Source organism: Corythoichthys intestinalis, chromosome 6 (genome assembly GCF_030265065.1).
Source record: "Corythoichthys intestinalis isolate RoL2023-P3 chromosome 6, ASM3026506v1, whole genome shotgun sequence".
NCBI classification, from domain to species: domain Eukaryota; kingdom Metazoa; phylum Chordata; class Actinopteri; order Syngnathiformes; family Syngnathidae; genus Corythoichthys; species Corythoichthys intestinalis.
Genome location: NC_080400.1, coordinates 20,487,339 through 20,504,843, shown reverse-complemented (window position 1 = coordinate 20,504,843; position 17,505 = coordinate 20,487,339). Strand labels below are relative to the sequence as shown.

Below are 17,505 nucleotides of genomic sequence, written 5' to 3'. Positions count from 1 at the left end.
TTCCTCTTGGAGATGAAATGCATGTGTGGCAGCTTTGTATATATATATATATATATTTTTTTTTACATAGCGTTTTGACAGTTGCCATCATATTTTCGGAATCAATGCACCGTATACCAGAACAGTGTTTCGAGCCTGAATCTTATACTGCAACTACGTTCCAGCCCTGAATCTCATACCGGAACTGCGTTCCTGACCGTTCCCGCCCACGTTCACCCGTGCTGCAGAGGCTACCGTCATGAGGTTTTGGACTTTTGCCTCGGACAGACGACTTCTCATGGCCGTTTTGATGTTGTTCTGGAGGCTGAATCCGCGCTCTGCGGCCACACTGGAGAGTGGGATTACAAGCGCCACTGCAGCCAAAGTTTTGAAATCAGGGAACAATTCTCCAAGTGACCTGATCAAAAGTCGACAAGACTCTCTGAATGAGGGGTTTCCTGAACCCGCAAGCATCCGCTTCAGCGGAAGGAAATCCCGCAGCATGCGCTCCTTCTGCACCAGTGGTTCAGCTGCACCGGTCTGTGACCCATAGTGGTCACAGACGCGCTCCAAAGCCTCCTGTCCATAACTCTTCAATGCGCTGTCAGCACCCGGATAGCGAGATGCATCAAGAGAGACAATAGCTAATTAATATGCTCACTCGCCACCCTGTGGTCTGGGGTGTGAGTTGCAACCTGTCAAAATGACAGATGGACTTCAGTTTTTTCCGTCACCGTTTTAAAAAACCGGTCAACGACGGAAAATATTCGGTTAACGCGACCCCTGGCCCTGACCCACCGAAGAGCCTTTGATGTCTTTTCCTTCGTTTTATCAGGTGATGGCTGATAAGGTGATTCACTTTACCGTGTCAAAGGGCATGGAGTGAAGTCTGCCTAAACTATGGTTACGTGCTTTACGATAATGAATGTGTTAGACTAATGCAAACAATTAAATGGTGTGCTCGAGGAAGGTAACTATTACCTTCAGGAGTAAAGGGTTTTATTGAACAATGGCTGTGGCTGCGGCTGTGGCTGCGAGGGCTTGATGGGTGGGTATCCACTGGTGATTGGCAGAATCATCTGGCACTTGCTTGCTGCCCAGGCCGCTCCTTAAAAGCAGTGTTGATTGTGATGAGCTGCAGGTGCACTCCCAGGTCTGCCAAGATTGAACTCATGCCACATAAAACAGGAAGTGTAACTACAATAAAAGCCAGTAGAGGGGAGTGTGGGCTAGGACCACCACACTTGTAATAATAATAAATAATAAAGTAATCAAAAAATGGAACCAGATTACATTTTTTGAGGCGTAATCAGTAATTAAATAACTTTTTCAAGTAATCTGTGACAACACTGATGGTGGTGTATATCCACCAAATTGCCAAAACTTTTTCTAAAATGTCCCTTCGTTTGGCACACCACAAATTGGTCTAGAATCATGTCTATCATCTTTAGTGTGTTCTGGGTCTTCTCCCACTGGAACACCTTGTGAGATTCATTATGACCTGCTGTGTTACATAGACTGATTGAGTACAAAGTTTAACAATTCCTAAAACCGTATCTTTTTTTTTTAGTTAACAACCCATCTCATACAGATTCTGTTGTTATGGTGTCATCCACAGTTCCAGTCTCTAAGCCATATATCCAGATGGTGGCGTCATCTGTCCTCGAGTACAGCGAGCATTTTAACTTGCACTGCTCCCACGACAATGGCACCAAGCCTACGTACGCTTGGCTGAAGGGCGGGAAGTTGCAGGCCAACGACTCCCGCTTGTTGCTCTCGCACGGCCAAAAGGTGTTGACCATCACAAGGGTTCTCATGTCAGACGACGACGTCTACACCTGCACGGTGGAGAACCCTATTAGCAGCATGAAGAGCACACCTGTCAAGCTCACCGTTTACAGTAGGTGGCACGTTACATCACAGGAGGGCTTTTCGATTGAGTAGATTTTACATTACGTACTCAGAGGTCTTTTCAGTCCGTGAGCCAAACAGAAGCATGCTTGCCTTTCTAACAATGTTGTTTACGCTAAGTGCAAGTCCACATGCCTGTATGGAGCCACAACAGGCAATGAAATCCAATGAATGGACTGTTGTAAATGGAGAGGGAGTAAATAACTCGGTGTCAAAGGAGACTAAAGCAATCTAGTTGTATATTATATCCCTGCTGGGATGTAATTCTACTTTATTTCCCTCAATACGCATGGTAGAAGCAGAATGTGCTGCACTAGAAATGTAATAAAATACAGATTACCTACACACTGTAGTTTGAGTCTTATTACATGTCTAAAATAGGAAATTTGAAGAGCAAAAAGAGGACAGTTTTCTCTTTTATCCTTCTTGTTTTTGCCTCTCATCTCTTCTGTCTGCCTCTGGTTTAGGACGGAGCTCGCTGTACATCATCCTGTCCACTGGAGGCATTTTCCTCCTCATCACCCTGGTGACCGTGTGTGCCTGCTGGAAGCCTTCAAAGTGGGAACCTTTTATTTTCTTCCCTTCTTTTCTCTCTTTTCTGTCTGCCTGTTGCATAAAAATTAAAGTTGATGTTTTTTGTAACCTTTTCCTATTGTACTGCAGAAAAAAGCATAGACCTGTCCCACAGAGGGCTCCCATTTACATGGAACAGCAGGGTGAAAATGGACACGATGGTAAGCAACAATATATTTTTTTTGTTTTTAATTCAAACTAGGAGTGGGACTTTAGCTGATTAATTACAAAGACTTAATTTGAAAACAATTTCATGAGGTTAAATCGCAGGTTACATTCCAAACATGGAACCTTTGTCAGTGCATATTTCAGTTACTCCGACTAAATTAACACGCACGTCGGCTTAGCTAATGGCAAGCAAAATAGAGAAATCCAATTAAATCTTGATTTCATTTATTATTATTTTTTTGTAATTTAACTTTTTGCAAATATATATTATGATGTGCTCGTCTTTACAAAATTCACCCGCAATTTTTTTGCAAAGGTTACTTGGATAAAGATTATCTTATTTTCTTGAACGACTATTTAAATGTTGGACTGTTCTTCAAAAAAATACCGGTAAATCCTAAAATGGCATTTCGACTTCAGTTATAGCTAAAGATGTCCCGATCGATCGGCATCCCGATCACGTCATTTTCAAATTATCGGAATCAGCAAAAAAAAATCGGACATGCCTTTTTTAATATATATATATATATATATATATATATATATATATATATATATATATATATATATATATACAGTGCCTTGCAAAAGTATTCGGCCCCTTGAATCTTGCAACCTTTCGCCACATTTCAGGCTTCAAACATAAAGATATGAAATTTAATTTTTTTGTCAAGAATCAACAACAAGTGGGACACAATCGTGAAGTGGAACAACATTTATTGGATAATTTAAACTTTTTTAACAAATAAAAAACTGAAAAGTGGGGCGTGCAATATTATTCGGCCCCTTTACTTTCAGTGCAGCAAACTCACTCCAGAAGTTCAGTGAGGATCTCTGAATGATCCAATGTTGTCCTAAATGGCCGATGATGATAAATAGAATCCACCTGTGTGTAATCAAGTCTCCGTATAAATGCACCTGCTCTGTGATAGTCTCAGGGTTCTGTTTAAAGTGCAGAGAGCATTATGAAAACCAAGGAACACACCAGGCAGGTCCGAGATACTGTTGTGGAGAAGTTTAAAGCCAGATTTGGATACAAAAAGATTTCCCAAGCTTAAAACATCTCAAGGAGCACTGTGCAAGCCATCATATTGAAATGGAAGGAGCATCAGACCACTGCAAATCTACCAAGACCCAGCCGTCCTTCCAAACTTTCTTCTCAAACAAGGAGAAAACTGATCAGAGATGCAGCCAAGAGGCCCATGATCTGATGAACTGCAGAGATCTACAGCTGAGGTGGGAGAGTCTGTCCATAGGACAACAATCAGTCGTACACTGCACGAATCTGGCCTTTATGGAAGAGTGGCAAGAAGAAAGCCATTCCTCAAAGATATCCATAAAAAGTCTTGTTTAAAGTTTGCCACAAGCCACCTGGGAGACACACCAAACATGTGGAAGAAGGTGCTCTGGTCAGATGAAACCAAAATTGAACTTTTTGGCCACAATGAAAAACGATATGTTTGGCGTAAAAGCAGCACAGCTCATCACCCTGAACACACCATCCCCACTGTCAAACATGGTGGTGGCAGCATCATGGTTTGAGCCTGCTTTTCTTCAACAGGGACAGGGAAGATGGTTAAAATTGACGGGAAGATGGATGCAGCCAAATACAGGAACATTCTGGAAGAAGCTACGGTATAATTTACTGAAAGCTCAACAAATACACTAGATGGCAATATTTAGTCACAACATACAAAGTCACATTTATCCTTTAAGAATTACAAGTCTTTCTATCCGTGCCTCCCTCTCACAGGAAGAATGTTAATAATGTAAATGCCATCTTGAGGATTTATTGTCATAATAAACAAATACAGTACTTATGTGCTGTATGTTGAATGTATATATTCGTCAGAGTTTTATTCATTGTTTTTCTTAATGCATTGCCAAAATATATATGATCGGGAAAAATTATCGGGAATGATTGGAATTGAATCGGGAGCAAAAAACAAAAAAAAAAGCAATCGGATCGGGAAATATCGGGATCGGCAGATACTCAAACTAAAACGATCGGGATCGGATCGGGAGCAAAAAAACATGATCGGAACAACCCTAGTTATAGCAACACTTGGTAACTTTTCAATTTTGGTTGACTTAAGCGACACCGGTGGACAAAAGTGGTACTGTTTTGCCTTAAGAAAGACTGTGTTTCCCATGATGACCAGCGCACACCCGAACAGTGTCATAAAATCATCAACCAATCAAAAATCTCCCGGTCGTCTGCAGATGGATTAAACAACATTTCTGTTTCCAGCGGATGTGTGAAGGATGAAGAGTAATAAGGTAATGAATCCAGTTGTGGCTAAACAATAGCATATGATGGTTAGCTCATTCACTCCCAGGTATTTTCACCGGAGCAAGGCCCTTCGCTCCCGGCCGTTTTACTGGATTTTGACTGATTTTACAAGGCCCACAGAAAATTCTGTTCTATTGCTATATCAACATGGAACCCACCAAAAGAAAGATTAGACTCTATTCTTATTTACCATTTACCATTTCAACATAAAAAAAAGTTCATATCTTTTTCCATTCTTTAGAAATCAACATTAGAAAATAGCTTAGTTTGAGCAATTTTCCAATTTCTGATGAAAAAACAGAGAAATTGAGCTCTTTCTGAAAGCATACATTTCAAACATGACTTTGACTTTAACACAGCTATTTTTCGCTGATGTGACATTCCAAACATCTGAATAATGTTTTTGTTCTACAAAATAACAAACAACAAGACAAATAGAGCTTTTGATCGCAAAATAACAATTTATTTACACATAACTAAACTATTGAACCTGTGAACTACAGTGGCGCAAATAGATATTTAGTCAACCACTAATTGTGCAAGTTCTCCCACTTGAAAATATTAGAGAAGCCTGTAATTGTCATCATGGGTAAACCTCAACCATGAGAGACAAAATGTGGAAACCCACCCCCAGATAATCACATTGTATGATTTTTAAAGAATTTATTTGCAAATCATGGTGGAAAATAAGTATTTGGTCAATACCAAAAGTTCATCTCAATACTCTGTTATGTACCCTTTGTTGGAAATAACAGAGGCCAAACGTTTTCTGTAACTCTTTACAAGCTTTTCACACACTGTTGCTAATATTTTGGCCCATTCCTCCATACAGATCTCCTCTAGAGCAGTGATGTTTTGGGGCTGTCGTTGGGCAACACGGACTTTCAACTCCCTCCACAGATTTTCGATGGGGTGAGATCTGGAGACTGGCTAGGCCACTACAGGACCTTGAAAGGCTTCTTACGAAGCCACTCCTTTGTTGCCCTGGTTGAGTGTTTGCGATCATTGTCATGCTAAAAGACCCAGCCACGTCTCATCTTCAATGCCCTTCCTGATGGAAGGAGATTTTCACTCAAAATCTCTCGATACATGGCCCTATTTATTCTTTCCTTTACACAGATCAGTCGTCTTGGTCCCTTTACAGAAAAACAGCCCCAAAGCATGATATTTCCACCCCCATGCTTCACATTGGATATGGTGTTCTTCGGCTGCAATTCAATATTCTTTCTCCTCCAAACACGAGAACCTGTGTTTCTATCAAAAGTTCTATCTTGGTTTTATCGGACCATAACACATTCTCCCAGTCCTCTTCTGGATCATCCAAATGCTCTCTAACGAACCGCAGACGGGCCCGGACGTGCACTGGCTTCAGTAGGGGCATACGTCTGGCAGTGCAGGATTTGTGTCCCTGGCGGCGCATTGTGTTACTGATAGTAGCCTTTGTTACTGTGGTCCCAGCTCTCTGTAGGTCATTCACTAGGTCCCCCAGTGTGGTTCTGGGATTTTTGCTCACCGTTCTTGTTATCATTTTGACGCCAAGGGGTGAGATCTTGCATGGAGCCCCAGATCGAGAGAGATTATCAGTGGTCTTGTATGTCTTCCATTTTCTAATAATTGTTCCCACAGTTGATTTCTTTACACCAACCTATTGCAGATTCAGTTACAGAATTAGAGTTACAGAAAACGTCTGGCCTCTGTTATTGCCAACAATGGGTACATAACAAAGTATTGAGATGAACTTTTGGTATTGACCAAATACTTATTTTCCACCATGATTTGCATATAAATTCTTTAAAAATCAAACGATGTGATTTTCTGTTTTTTTTCTTCCACATTTTGTCTCTCATGGTTGAAGTTTACCCATGTTGACAATTACAGGCCTCTCTAATCTTTTCAAGTAGGAGAGTTTGCACAATTGGTGGCTTACTAAATACCTTTTTGCCCCACTGTGTGTAGCACAATTAAACAAGGCAATTCAAAGTGCTTTACATCACATGAAGATCACAAAAATCACATTAAATCAATAGAATATAAAAACAAAGACAATCGAAACAAATAAAATGATACATAAAAATCGCATTTAAGCACGAATAGAATTTAAAAAAAAAAAAAAAAAAAAAGTAAAAAAAAAAAAAAAAGAAAATTAAGTGACAAGTTTTTCCAGTGACTAACACCCTCGCGAAACGACTCCTCACCCTTGTGGGTTTGAAAATGGCGGCAGGCAAAATAGGAGACGGCATCCTTTTTGACTGAATATTCCTGCCAGGAATATTTATAATTATACATTGAAAATGAGTGTTTCTTTTGTTTTCCTTCATTTTTTTAGGAACTTTCTGAATCAGGCTGCTTAGGACAGCTATGCTTTTGGCCAGGGATGTTGTCCATTGAATATGGTACGCCCAATTGTGGCTCTGTTGTACAATTAGCGTCTTTAGTGTGACAAACTGAAACCCCGCTCACCATTTTGGCTGTGCTCTCCGGCGTTTCATGGTCCACATCTTCAGTCCTTGGTTCTTGCCCAGGAGTTGTTGTCGCTTTTGAAAGCTTTGGTTTATAAGGTTTGAAAGAAATTACGTATGTCCATCTTGTTTCTTCTGTCGTCAGGTGGTTTTGTATAAGCAAAGCAAATGACCGCCTCTAATGTGCTAATCACATGATCTGTTTGAAAATTTATTTTGACCCATTATAAAAATATATATGGCCTTTTGTTCATTTCATTCATTTTTGTTGTTTCGTCAAAACTTTTCTTTTATCACAGGCAATAGTAGGTGGTTAATTTACCTGACATGTTTTGGCGAACACTTCCGCCTTCTTCAGAGGGTTAGGGTTATCAGCTGATGGATGAAGACGTGACTCACCTGTCAGAATGACAGGCGAGTCCCGCCCTCTGCTGCCCATTCACTCTTCCAGGATGCTGTTCCAGGTCGTAGAGAGCATGTACGCCCCCTCGTCCCTGTTGATGGTCCTCGGGCCACGCTTGCAGATATCAATAGCCTTCCTGATCCAGCGCTGATGTTTGTTTTTTTCGGTGCGATGACTCTGGCCTTTTCCCAGTCCATGATGTGGTTTTCCCCTTTTGCAGTGATCGGTGATGGCTGATTTGTGATGTTCTTGTTGTGATTGTTTTTTTATTGCCCTTGTTTGTCTCATTGTTCATTGTCATTGTCTCCTTTTCACATTCCTTCTTGTGTTCTGTTTTTCTTGTAATAACGCTCCTCCATGTCTCCCCGATGTATGATTTATTGCATGTTTTGCATGGAATTTCATATATTGAGTTGAATTTGTTTTCTGGGTGGATTTTGTCCTTAGGGTGGACCAGTATCTGGCGGAATGTTGTGTGTGGTTTGACCGGTGTGTTTACGTTGTATTTTTTTCATGACCTTTTGGATACGTTCAGTGACTCCCCTCATGTACGGCGACGTCACCATATTTCTGTGTTCTTGTTTTGTTTGTTTTTTCTTTCCCCCCTGTGTTGTGTTGTTCTTGTTGTTGACCTGTCCTGCACCTTTTTCTTTTGCCCACTGTGGATACTGACACCTTTTTAATGCCTGTTGTATATGTTTTTCTTCCTGTGTTCTGTCTTCCGAGTCCATTATTATTGCCAAACGTTCATGTAGTGTTCTGACTACTGACAGTTTGTGGATAGTGGGGGATCAATGGGCAGCAGAGGGTGTGACTCGCCTGTCATTCTGACAGGTGAGTCACAGGTGATAAATGTTTTGATGAATTTGTAGGCAAAATGTACTCAATACAAGTATTTTTGTCGTCTGTTTTATTGCGTTACAACTTTTATAGGCAACATTTTGCCAACAAAGTATTAATATTAAATTAATTTCTTGGAAAGTCAATTACATGCAATGACATTTTCGGCCTCCGGGGGGTGGGGTATCCCACGTCCCCCCCACCCTTAATCCCTGCGTATGCCCTCAACATATAAAAGAGGTGTCATTCAACTAGTTCTCAGTCGACATATCAGAAACGTTATGAAAATAAGGGTGAAAAGTTATATGGTGTAGCTTTAAGTGTTTATTGCCCATGTTTATTTTCCACGGTTTTATAATGAAATTCAATTATTTGCATTTTTCCAGAGTACACTATACTATTTCATTCATTCATCTAATGGAATCCTTTCCATTTAAAAGATAAATTACAAATGTTGCTATTAAAATGTGATTAACCAAGATTCATTATTTACAAAGCCTCTAATTAATGAAATTTTTGTCATGATTAGGGTTGCCAACTGTCGCTTGAAAAACAGAATCGTCTGGTTTTCAGAAACAAAACTACACGTCCCTTATTGAGCTTTCAAGGGATGCGGTTTGTCCCTTATTATCATCAATATCAAAAATAGTGTCATATTTGTAGAACGACCGAATACTAGTATGGTGCTTTATAAGAATATGCAGGGAAACGCCTATCCTGCTTTTTGACCAATGAGCTGATATAATAATTACCATACGAAATCCCACTCATCTCATCGGTCGAGGTGCTGTCGCTAACGGAAGACAACATAAGAGTGTGGGAGATAAAAGGTTTGAGTGAAGCGAGTGTAAAAAGTATGTTCTAAATGATTTGTTTTATTGTTCTTCTGTGTACCCCATTTTCACTGGTTGTATGATATTTTTGAGTTATGTCAAATTCATTACATTTAGAGTCATCAGTTGTGAAAATGTTATTGCTGAGGAGACTTTGAACCCACCTAAATTATAAAAAAAAAAAAAAAAAAAAAAAAAATTAAACTTTACCTGAGTTTGTCTGCACTTTTTTTTCTTAGGTTTTTTTTTAATGGCCAAACACACACACACACACACACACACACGCACGCACGCACACACACACACACATAAAGGATCAGGACCTTAAGCGTTAAATTATACAATTTTAAATTTGGCAGGACAGATTGAATTCCAGTATATTTTGTATCAAAAATACATTGGTGATCATGATTGTTTTTCCATTTGCTTATGAAACTCAAATATGTACCTCATTAATTACTTTTTTTAAAATAAATTATAGTATTATAATTTTTAAAAAATCACTTTTCACAAAAAAAAAAAAAATTATAATACTTAAAAAGGTGACGGTCATTGGACTGGCCTTCTCTACCAATGAAATGTCCCTTATTTTTTGGCAACCCTAGTTGTGATTTAAGATTATTCACGATAGCAAAAAAAAATGTACATGTAATGTAATGGGCACTCTGATGAAGGCGGAATCGTCGAAAACAATCATGTAAATAAAAGCCTAAAACAATTATCTATGATAAATGAAAACTTCAATTCATCTATAAGTGTAGATCAAATGAACTCAATACAACTACAAAAAATGTATGTTCAGTATTGCTTTTTTGTTCATTGATAAATATTTAATCACATTTGATGTGGCAAGGATTTTCTTTGCATAGTAAAAATATAATTATTACCATGAGATTTTTCAAATATTTTACAGTGGCTTTGCCTAATCCTGTATTATTGTTGTACTTATTGCAGTTGATGTTGTACCGAAACCAACCACCCTTGGTCGAAGGAGTCCCATGCCCCTGTATGTACTCAACGAAGATGTGAGTTCAATTGCAACAGTTTCAATAACATGCAAGTGTATTGCACTTAAAGTTAAATACGGCTGAACTTTCCTTTTAAATATATTTTACTGGATTAAAAAACCAACATTATGCACACCAATATTAGAAGGATATATATATATATATATATATATATATATATATATATATATATATATATATATATATATATATATATATTAGGGCTGTCAAACGATTAAAATTTTAATCGAGTTAATTACAGCTTAAAAATTAATCGTAATTAATCGCAATTCAAACCATCTATAAAATATGCCAAATTTTTCTGTAAATTATTGTTGGAATGGAAAGATAAGACAAGATGGATATATATATTCAACATGCGGTACATAAGGACTGTATTTGTTTATTATGACAATAAATCAACAACATGGCATTAACATTATTAACATTCTGTTAAAGCGATCCGTGGATAGAAAGACTTGTAGTTCTTAAAAGATAAATGTTAGTACAAGTTATAGAAATTTTATATTAAAACCCCTCAATGTTTTCTTTTTAATAAAATTTGTAAAATTTTCAATCAAAAAATAAACTATTAGCCTGCCATTGTTGATGTCAATAATTACACAATGCTCATGGGTGCTGAAGCCTATAAAATCAGTCGCACCCAAGCGCCAGCAGAGGGCGGCAAAACTCCATAAAACACAATTAACATGTGGGCATTTCACTGTACTGTCATTTATCTGTCTGAGCGGGGCATGTGCGTTAATTGCGTCAAATATTTTAACGTGATTAATGTTAAAAATTAATTACCGCCCGTTAACGCGATAATTTTGACAGCCCTAGCGTTAACCATAAGTTCTTCTATTTACAAAATATCAAAATGTTTTAATAAATTAAAAGGTGGGAATATCAAAAGAATCTTGTCTAAAACGTATCCCTTCACTTTCATATTCCAGGAGACTCTGGAGCGTTTGGAGGAAAGTTCTTGCAACACTTTCAACCAATCGGAATTAAGTTACCCCGCCACCTACGTCCCGGTTTTCCCCCCTCAGGCCCACAGAACTGAGCCGCCCATTTGGACCACTCCACGCAGGTACTCCCGTAGCCCCTCTCCACTGGCTCAGCTTCTCCCACAAGCCCCTGCGGGTCCTCCCCTGAGCCCCGCACGCTCACCAGCCAGCTCGCCCTGTTCGTCTCCGCGCAGTTTCAGCCCCATCAAAAAGGTTCGGCCTCCGGTTGGAATCCCGAACATTCGCCTTCCTGTGGAGGCAGAGAGTCCCGCCCCCAGTGAGGATGTACAAGGTCCTCCGCAGCAGTGATATGTAGTTCATTACACATCATGATTGCTGTATCCTCCATGGCCACCAGCAATACTTCTGTAGCCTTTTGATGACAGCCTGTAATATAAAAGAACATCCTGTCGAGTATTACAAGTAATAGGATACATGTTTCATGCCGAGCGTTCCTTTCATGTAATATTAATTTCAAAGGGAATGTATGATGAGTAGTTTGGATGTATTATTTTTCTTTTTTTATATATCATTTAAACCGCAATTTTTTGTTTGTTAGTTTTCTTGAGATTACAAAATAAAAAACTATATTTTGTAGATTGTGATCGGTTTTCCACAGTCATTTAAATTTATTTTTCTATTACCTTTACGTCAGGGATTGTTGTTTCATTGTGTTCTTATCAGCAGTCCCAGCAATATATCTGAATATATCAACAAATATGTCCTACATATTAGCGTAAACTTTAATGCAAACTCATTTTTGTTTGCGGGGCACATTTACAGCAATTAGATCTCAAGTGGTTTATTTTAGACTAGTTTATTTTTAACCCAGATATGTTAACTCACATTGGAAGATGAACATTCACAGCCAGTCCATCCAAAATCAGTGAATTGGACGTCTATCGTTGTCAGTGGCAGGCAATAAGTTAATTCTGTGTCACCTCCTCGTCACTTCCTGGAAAAACTGGATCAGTTCTTGTTGATTTAGGGGCATTTGCATGCTACTTCCTATTGATTTGGTATCACTTCCCAATAGTTTTTCGAGCATTTTTGGGTCACTTCCTTGTTAACTCATTGATTGCCATTTACGGTGGTAAACATCCAATACAATATGACCGGGATGGGGCGAATGAACGACATTGTAACTGCGGACACAAAAGTGAGCCAAGAGCAGTAGTGCGTTCATTCGATCGCACAAATCACAAATCTAAGGTTTTACGGTGCTAAAGGCAAAATAAAAGTGTGTGATTTTGTATGTACAGTAAGAGTCAGGCAGGACAAACCTGCGGGCCAAATTGGGCCACCTGGTTGGCCACTTCCGGCCCGCAGGCCCTTTGTTTGACACATTTGCAGTACAATCTTCACGGTTACTCAATAGGGTAGCCAATCCTTATTGATCAAACCTTATCGATTACTTTCTGTTCTGTTGTTTGCAATGGTTTAATGATGGTGGATGCTCATGAACTTTGCTCTCTCTCAGTCTCTCTCTCTCTTTAGCCCTTTTCACACACATATCCAGGGAAATTGCCGTGTAAGGTGATGCGGGATTTACTTGCGTCATTGCTTTCACGCATGTAGAGATGTCCCGAGAATGACGCGGGTTAGACACTTGCACACATTTGTCCCTTTTTGCCCACTGGCGCTCTCTGTGCGTGGAGGGTTGCTGGTGCGATTTTATAAACTGGACGTCATTTCTGGTCGGCATCAGCTGTCACAATGTGTGTCAAATCGTGTTTTGTTCTGGAAGGAGCGTTCCCGACATCATAACTGCAGCCAATTCAAGCTCATCAAGACTGTATTTAAGCCCAGACGATCTAAGAGAAGGGTGGAAGGAAGAATCCCACTGGTTTGGGAAGGAATAATCCCGCTTTGTAAGCTTTGTTTTGTCTTATCAGCTCTCAGCCTACCGATTCGGTTAGTATTTTATTGATCCCCGTCGAACCTACTGTCACGGACCCATTGTGTTTTTCCCCCTTTTCAGCCAGCGATCGCGTGTATTTTTGTATTTAATAAACCATTGAACTCATCCCTCCGTTTTTTTTTTTTTTTGTTTGTTTGTTTTGTTTCTTTTTAACCTGTCCTGTTCAGCTGTTTGACACAGAGAATGGAAGTCTAAGTGCCCGGCTAGTCTGAACAGTTTTAATTAGGGGTGTCAAACGATTAAAATTTTTAATCGAGTTAATTACAGCTTAAAAATTAATAATCGTAATTAATCGTAATTAATCGCAATTCAAACCATCTCTAAAGTATGTAATATTTTTCTGTAAATTATTGTTGGAATGGAAAGATAAGACACAAGACGGATATATACATACAACATACTGTACATAAATGCTGTATTTGTTTATTATAACAATAAATCCACAAATGGAATTATTAACATTCTTTCTGTTTAAGTGATCCATGGATAGTAAGTAGTAGTTCATAAAAGATAAATGTTATAGTTACAAGTTATAGTAATTTTATATTAAAACCCCTCTTCATATTTTCGTTTCAATAAAATTTGTACAATTTTCAATCAAAAGTAGAGTTAATATAATAATAATAAGAAGAATAAAAATAACGAGTAATGCCAGTTCACTTTGCATTGTTGTTTAGTTGTGTGAGAATAGGGCCTCATTACTACAGACTGAAGTGCTTTTCTTTATGTGTACATTTTTTTTTTTTTTTGAGAGATAGCAATATTATTTTTGTTGTGCTTTCACTAAATGATACTTCTGTTTGTTGTGAAGAAGTTGCAGAAGCGTATGCCAATAAATGGCGCAGCCCAAAGAACGCTATAAAGAAAGACCAGAAAGGCGTTAAATGACCCCGATACCAAACTGACTACTTGGCTTTGTCAAACAATAGACCAATCAAACAAGCAATCGAGCAGACAACCCCGTTACACACTCCTGTGGATTTGCAGCCTAGGTGTGAAGGGGATTGGTTCGCTCTCTTTAGCTGCAATTAGCATCTTGAATATTTGCAAATCCAGGGCTTCCTTTGCATTGTCAAACATGGAGGAAAGCGGAGAAAATATTTTCTACTATACGTATTTAGATAAGGTTTGGCTGTACTCGTGGACAAAAGCAGTAGTGTTTTACCTGAACGAAAGCTCCATTTTTATCATACCCTGACGTTTTTTCAGTTACATTTAATTTAGGGCTGTCAAAATTATCGCGTTACCGGGCAGTAATTAATTTTTTAAATTAATCACATTAAAATATTTGACGCATTTAATGCACATGCCCCGCTCAAACAGATTAAAATGACAGCACAGTGTCATGTCCATTTGTTACTTGTGTTTTTTTGGTGTTATGTCGCCCTCTGCTGGCGCTTGGGTGCGACTGATTTTATGGGTTTCAGCACCATGAGCATTGTGTAATTATTGACATCAACAATGGCGAGCTACTAGTTTAAGTTTTGTTTGAAAATTTTACAAATTTTAATAAAACGAAAACATTAAGAGGGGGTTTAATATAAAATTTCTATAACTTGTACCAACATTTATCTTTTAAGAACTACAAGTCTTTCTATCCATGGATCGCTTTAACAGAATGTTAATAATGTTAATGCCATCTTGTTGATTTATTGTTATAATCAACAAATACAGTACTTATGTACAGTATGTTGAATGTATATATCCGCCTTGTGTCTTATCTTTCCATTCCAACATATAACAATAATTTACATAAAAATATGTTTATAAAAATATATTTTATAGAGGGTTTGAATTGCGATTAATTACGATTAATTAATTTTTAAGCCGTGATTAACTCGATTGAAAATTTTAATCGTTTGACAGCCCTAATTTAATTTCTTTATTGCGACAGATAATGTTGATTGGTCTTAAGACAAATGTTTATATTTTGCATTCCTGGATAGTTAAGAGATTATTTCAAGTTTTTAGTTATTGTGTATGTTTGCATAATTTATGTTCAAATATTGCAATTTAAATTTGCTAATAAAATCTGGTAATTTATTATTATTATTATTTAAGTTTTCAAAATGTTTCTTTAGCAGTTTTGAATCTAACAGGGGGGGTCACTAGATGTGATACACGTGAAAGTTAGTATAAATCGATAGGTTTTTTTTGTTTTGTTTTTTGCACTGATCATTTGGCATATTAATGATTAGGTTCCTATTCGTGAGAAACGTAGCCCCTGACCCCAGTTCAATAATCTCTTTGATCTTATTAATGTCCCGTCCGAAGCAAAAAATTTACATGCAGTTAATGCTGTTATATCGTCCCTACCAATGTTGACACCAAACCTATGCCCTTGGTACTGAGACTGTTATATCTAGTTAGTCCACAAGATGTCACCCTTTGATCTCAACGCAGTGAGTGGTCTAAATAAGTCTAACACACAAACTGCTGGAAATCAAATATGAATTGTGACTAAAATAAACTTCAAGTGTGCTAAAAAGACAGCATCATCAATGTCAAGAGACTCTTGTTCAATTACAGTGATTTGCAAGCAACTTTAGGGCACTGTGCAATCATGCAGATCTCTGGATTGGCTCTTCATGGAACCATTCATGATTGTCTATTGTATAAGGCTTTATGTCAATTATATAACACTTTATGCGTGTGTTCTATGTTATTTGTTGAGAGGGACATACTGTAAGTTAATACAATACAATACAATACAAAACCCCCACATTTTGTAAAGACTGGATGTAAAATGCAGACGTTGTACCGGAACTTAATTTAGATGTGAGGTTTCATCTTCAGAAGAAGCCCACAAAAACACACTCAAACACAGCAAAAACAAAAGTGTCTAGGTCTATCTCTATTATCAGGATAATGTGCCTTCCCCTCAGATGTCCGGCTGCACCACAAGGCCTTTTGACATTGAAATTAGCTATCATTTTTTGGCGCCTTTTATCTTGGTATGTATCGTTGGGTGGTTTAAGGTGTGATTATCTAGTTCCTCAAATTACACAATCATATCTGCTTGTGTTAGTGTAGGCTCCTGTCTATCCAAATGAGGAATCATCACTTCTGTGCAATACTGTATATTGTGAGTAGGGGTGTATCGGTACACACGAGTCACGGTTCGGTACGTACCTCAGTATGGGGTTCGGATGAATTATTATACATAAACAAGTGTGCGTCTTTTTTTGGGGTGGGAGGGTCACAACATTATGATTACTACATTACATTATGAAAAATCGCAAATAGGCACGTGTATTCATTAATCATAGAAAAAAAAGAAACGTGATACGAAAGTGGGTTAGCTCAGTCGCTCAAAGTCATGTTTTTTTTTTATTTTCACATGGTGATCACAGAGTGCCTTCCATTGTGCGTTGCTTGTTGTAGTGTGACGTTGACAGTAGGATGCAAGGATCTTGATTAGTCTCAAGAGACCTGTATCACATTTACGTATGCGTGTGTATCACCTGATGCTCTCCATTTCTACTTAATGACCGACTCCTGCCTGATAAAGCATTTTTACTAGTTCTGTAAATGTGAAGCGCCCCAAAAGAAAGCCGAGGATGACAATATTGTTGGAAAATGTTGTCTGGCTTTTGTACAAAATTGCGGGCCAAGAGCTTGACAATGTGCAGGTGACTGCTTAGTGACCGACTTCACAGGAAATGAAAGAAAATACTTTAGAATTTGACTCACGTATGATGACTAATAACAATATTAGAAAAAAAAAATAAACTAGAAAATGCAATATGTGGAGAAATTGCGATGGTAGCATTGCGATGGTTGGTATTTTAGGTCATGTCGTGTTCATTTCGAGGCATCTCGGACTTCCTGTAGATATCGGAACACTTCCTGTTGATTTTGGTGCATTTCTGGTTTGTCCTGTTCATATTGGGTCAGTTCCTGATAGTCTGGAAGGGACTTCAGGATCACTTACTCTTAATATTGGGGCATCTTGGGTTCACTTCTTGTTAATTTTGAGGACCTCCAGTGTCACTTACTGTTGACTTTGAGGCATTTCAGGGTCACTATTTTGAGGTCATTTCCTGTTGATTCGGGGGCATTCCGGGGTCATTCCTGTTGATATCTGGTCAGGAGTGAATGAAGTTTG

General features: G+C 38.4%; 1 protein-coding gene across 1 annotated transcript in view; it reads left to right on the top strand.

Annotated features, from left to right (window-relative positions):
* Nucleotides 1-13,264, top strand: part of hepacama (hepatic and glial cell adhesion molecule a) — a 31,750-nt gene extending 18,486 nt beyond the window's left edge. Inside the window, exons 3-7 of the mRNA XM_057839169.1 lie at nt 1,598-1,879; nt 2,358-2,448; nt 2,554-2,624; nt 10,414-10,484; nt 11,423-13,264. Of these exons, the coding sequence (XP_057695152.1) occupies nt 1,598-1,879; nt 2,358-2,448; nt 2,554-2,624; nt 10,414-10,484; nt 11,423-11,785 (878 nt within the window). The 3' untranslated portion in view covers nt 11,786-13,264. The remainder of the gene's footprint in view (nt 1-1,597; nt 1,880-2,357; nt 2,449-2,553; nt 2,625-10,413; nt 10,485-11,422) is intronic.
* The last annotated feature ends 4,241 nt before the right edge of the window (nt 13,265-17,505 follow it).